At 55.3% G+C, this 5,147-nt stretch overlaps 1 protein-coding gene across 1 annotated transcript in view; it reads left to right on the forward strand.

Moving 5' to 3' along the window:
• Positions 1-5,147, forward strand: part of CACNA1A (calcium voltage-gated channel subunit alpha1 A) — a 259,443-nt gene that overhangs the window by 187,789 nt on the left and 66,507 nt on the right. The window contains exon 26 of the mRNA XM_015562412.1: positions 4,051-4,150. Coding sequence (XP_015417898.1) covers positions 4,051-4,150 — 100 coding nt within the window. The remainder of the gene's footprint in view (positions 1-4,050; positions 4,151-5,147) is intronic.

Here is a 5,147-nt window from a genome sequence, read left to right on the forward strand (position 1 = left end):
CTCCCTGCTCCACCCACTGACCGTGTGCCATGTCCATGTGACCACATTAACGCGCCATCTCATGAGCAATCACGCCTAATATCATGCTCCGTGCCCATGCATCGAGGCGGGCAACTGACATTTCTCAGCAGCTGGCAGATCACGATCCTGCCCTCACTGCCAAGAGTCCATCTGGTGCTGCCACTCCTGCCTCGGGGCAGCCCAGCACAACTGGTGGAGCGCCTTGATCAAGCCGCTCCTGCATGCCGGGGGCTGAACTGCCAGGAAACCAAAGAAGGAGCCCTCAGGCTGCCACTTTTTTGATGCCCATTCTCAAAACAGGCCCCCTCCCCCTTGAAGGCGTTATTTTTTTCTTGCGTGTGATGAAACAGAAGATTAGAGTACAAGACGTACACACCTGGGTTTAAATCTCAGTCTGCGCTCCCCACCTAGATGACCTGGGGCAAGTCACTCTCCCTCCCTGGGCCTCGGCTTCCTCATCTGGAAAACGGGCATGAAGCTATCATCTTCCTGCAGGGAGATGCAGAGACAGTTAGACGGGTCACATGTTGCACGCACAGTCAGCATATTTAGTAAAAATCACTGCCAACGATTGACTCCTTCCTAATCTATAAAGGAGAGTCTACACACTTCTGTGTGCACAGCAACTCCTGGACACTTTGAGGTTTGAGGACCACTGAGCTCATGGGACAGGGTTGGGGGAGAAGCAACCCAATGGGAGCATTTGTAGGCATTTAAGCCTTATTTTTTTTAATAGCACTCACTTCCTAAGGGATTATGGGTGGCACATTCTCTAGAGCACTGATTCTCAACCTTCCTAATGCCGTGACTCTTTAATACAGTTCCTCATGTTGTGGTGACCTCCAACCATACAGTTATTTTCGTTGCTACTTCATAACTGTAATGTTGCTACTGTTATGAATCGTAATGTAAATATCTGATATGCAGGATGTATTTTTATTGTTCGTGACCCATGTTGAGAACCATGGCTCTAGAGGATCTGCTTGGCAGTGGGGTGCCCCCCCCCCCCGTTCTGCTGGCGGCCGAGTTTTTCTCAGGCGGCTCTGCAGTCCTGGAGGGAGGGCTGCAGGAGGCCGGGGGCTCAACTCCAGGCCCCCGTTTTCTCAGAGGACTCGGAGTTGCCCTTCATGCCACCCCGTGACGTAGGGGATAAAGCCGGAGCGTAGCTCCTGCCCGCTGAGCACCAGGGTCCCCGATGCCTGTTTTACAGACGAGGATGCTAATGAGAGCAGAGCTGGGATCTAAACCCAGGACCCCCAGCTCCAAGGCGCGGGACCTCGACGGCGTTCCGAGGCCTCCCGGCGCCAGCACCTCTGGAGAAAGGCTGTTTCTCCAGCTCTTGGCAGTGACCTTCAGTGGCAGGCTCGCCTCTGGTCATCAGTGACCCCCTGGCTGCCCTGCTACTTGGGAATTTGGCTTCTTGGTGTCCTTGGGCGGTGCCAGGGGCCTGCCGAGCGCAGGGGGCCGCGCGGGGGGCTCCCTGATGGAAGGATGGACATCAGCCGGAGCCGCGGGCCTGAGGCTGCCCTCTGGTGTCGGGCGGGGCAGGGGGTTCTCAGGCGTGTGTGCGTGTTTGTGCGTGTTCTGTGTTCTCTCTTCTGAGGCCGCTTACGATCTGTCTCTCCCTCCGACGCCACCTCTCCAGGAGCAGTACACGGTAAAGTCTCTCTCTCTCTCTATCTCTCTCTCTCTCTCTCTCTCTCTCTCTCTCTCTCTCTCCCTCTCTCCCTCTCTCTCATCTGCCTCTCGTTCGCCATGCTCTGGTGCAGCCGTGTTGGTTCTGGGCCTGTTCCCAGGGCCTGTGTCCGTGCTGCTGTCCTGTCGCTTGCAGTGACCAGAGACCCCCTCAGCCTGCTCCCCGGAGAGGAGGAGCCCTGAGGGTCTTGGCCGCTGCCTCCCACCATGACCACCGTTGGCCCAGTTGTGGGTGGAGAACAGGAGGGGGGGGACCTCCTGGGGTCTGGTTGCGATACGGCCTTTGGCCTGGGTGGTAGTTACCCGAGGACTGAGAGTGTCCAACTCCCCGGTGAGAAGGGGCAACAGGCCAAACAGCTGGACTTGGGCTCTGAGAGGAGAAAGCCCCTCCCCCCAGGTGTGTCCACACGCCCAGCAAAGTGGCTCCAAAACCGGGTCGTCTTCTGTAAGAACGCCTTGATCAGCCTGCCCCAGAGCCCAGCTGCCAGGGACACGCTACTCAGCACCTGAGTCACAGGACGGCTTCTCAGCCTCACCCGGGGGCGGGGTGTCTCCTGGAAGAGGGGCCCCCACAAGGGCCATGGAGTCACTTTCAGATGAGCAGATGCACTCCAGGAAGCGTGTCCCCCATGTCAACCATTCACACACTATAGGGGCACAGCCTTGAGGCAATAATGGTGACTTTGGTTTAAGAGAGAAAACACATGGTCCGGCCGATGTGGCTTAGTAGTTGAGTGTGGACCCGTGAACCAGGAGGTCACTGGTTTGACTCCATCAAGGATACATGCCCAGGTGACGGGTGCGATCCCCAGTAGGGGGCGTGCAGGAGGCAGCTGATCAGTGATTCTCATCATTGATGTTTCTGTCTCTCTCTCCCTCTCCCTTCTTCTCTGTAAAATCAATAAAAAAAAAAAAAGTTTTAAAAAGAGAGAGAGAAACACATGTTCAGGCTGCTGAATCCTGGGGCATAAGACATGTCCAGTTCTCTTTATTCCCTGAAAAAGGAGAGAGGGAGCTCTAAAAACGCAAATGGTGTGAGGAATGACGCTCTTGGACCTGGATACTCAGACACACCGTGGTGGGGTCTGTGGGAAAGCTCTGTGATAGGAAGATGGTTGCTAGGAGACTGACACCCCATCCCAAAGAACTCTGATCTGAATCCACATGTGTCCCGAAACCACAGGCCAGATGTATGCTGGGCGCTGAGACAAAAAACAAGACTACAGGGGAAATGAACACAGAGAAGAATAAATCGCAGCTTAAGCCTTTGAGAAATGTCCGTCTAAAGCCAAAAGCAGAGACAGAAAGATGGTTCTGAAACAGCACTGGGGTCGGGCAAACCCAGAGGCAGCCGGGAGCCGGGGGCCAGGGAGGGGGGTTTGACCCTGACCTTCAGGGCTTCGTGGTCCTGTGGCTGGAGAAGTGCAGGGAGGGCATTCCCAGCAGCGGGAACAGCATGTGCAAAAGCTGACAGAGGCGAGCGTGTGGCAGGGGGTGGGAAGTGCAGCATTGGGAATGCAAAGGTTAAGGTAAGTTGGACGAGATTTCAAAGAGCCTTGAACGCCACACTTCTCAGAATTCAGATGCTCCAGGGGGATTCTGAGCAGGAGAGGGAGGTGGTCATTGGCTTTGACCACTGAGTGCAGAAGGGATGGCAGGAGAGAGACGGGGGGGGGGATGGGTAATGGGGGTCCAACCTAAGCCAGTGGCCGGGGGCAGATGGCGGAGATGTGTAGGTGGACGGCCCACTGGGGGTGGGGATGGAGGACAGGAAGTTGGACGTGACACGCAGGTTTCTGGCTTGGGCGACTGGGTGGGTGGGGTGTACCATTCACAAGCCTCTGGTGGCCGCACCCAGTGTTCTCCTTGGGCGCCCGAGTCCTGGTTGGCTAAGGGTGCCGTGGCGTCCCCAGAGCCTACTCTGCTAAGGCTCACACCCAGTGGACCAAACCCCGGACTCAGGGAATATTGGGGGTGGGGTGTTGGTTTGAGGGCCGCCTTAAGCATTTCCTAAATCCTGTTGGAAGGGTGAAAAAAATCTTATTTTCTGAGAGCTTGCCAAGGCCACCTCCAAAGAGAACCCGGGGCAGGCAGCTCCCCTGGGCGGGGCCTGAGGCCACTGCAGGCAGCTGCTCGGGGTCCGCGCAGATGGTGAGGGGACTTCAACAAGCCTGACCCAAAACCACAAAAGGCCATCTGCTCACGGGCTCTCCAGCCCCGCCCAGCAGGGGTAGGGCTCCAGGGTGGGCTCATGCGGAGCTGTGGGCCACCCACCACCCAGCCTGACCTCCGCCCCCTCTCTTCCCTTCTCCCCACCCTCACATCCCTCCACAGTGGCAACAGCAAAGGAAAGGACATCAACACAATCAAATCCCTCCGCGTCCTCCGGGTGCTACGACCTCTTAAAACCATCAAGCGGTTGCCAAAGCTCAAGGTGAGACTGGGCGTGCGGGAGGCCTGGCAGGGTTGCCCGTGCAGGTGGGCAGGGTGCACGCTGCCCAAGGATGTGACATGGAAGGGGGTGCTGATAACAGGGCCGTTATATACGGATATTTGTATTACCACCACTTTCCAGCAGGTGGCAGTGAAGTGGTTGATCTAACACAACCCATGAACACTATCATGACAATTTTCCATTAGATGAAACATCTCCCTGTGGGAGGGTCGGAATCCTTTTACTTATTTTCTTTTTAAAAAATATATTTTTATTGATTTCAGAGAGGAAGGGAGAGGGAACGAGAGAGAGAAACATCAATGATGAGAGAAATCATGGATCGGCTGCCTCCTGCATGCCCCCTACTGGGGATCGAGCCCGCAACCTGGGCCTATGCCCTTGGCCGGAATCGAACCAGGGACCCTTCAGTCCAAAGGCCGACGCTCTCCCCACTGAGCCAAACCGGCCGGGACTCCCTTTTTCTAATTCATGTGAAGGCGTCCTGTGGATAAAACGGGGTATGACCCATACACTGGGTGTCTGGTCCCTCATAACCTTTGACGTATCACCGACCTGTCCTGGGCTCCAGTATATCCTGTTCCAAAATCTCGTGACCCAGCATTCCCCGAAAGCCTATCGTCCAAAATGAAGAAAAGAAAGCACATCTTTGCAATGTAGGCTCCACCTGAGGGAGGGCATTGTCTCTTCATGTGTAAGTCCAGTCACTTTGTCTTTTACTCACGTGGATTTATTTTACAAGGACGTGCTATGTCCAGTTTCTCACACTGGAAAACCAGAACCCACTGGTAACCGAAGGTAACACTAAGTATCTGTTCAACCAACTTCAGATGCTGCTATGAAAATCCAGCCGAACACTGTTGTCTGACCAAGGCTTTGAACGCGGATGCTGCTCTTTCTTGGTTAAAAGGAAAAGTAGCAACGTTAGGAGCTAACATAGCAGCGACTAAGGGAGACTCCCTCCTTCCCCCCGCCCCCC

This window comes from Myotis davidii, unplaced genomic scaffold (genome assembly GCF_000327345.1).
Source record: "Myotis davidii unplaced genomic scaffold, ASM32734v1 scaffold1238, whole genome shotgun sequence".
NCBI classification, from domain to species: Eukaryota; Metazoa; Chordata; class Mammalia; order Chiroptera; family Vespertilionidae; genus Myotis; species Myotis davidii.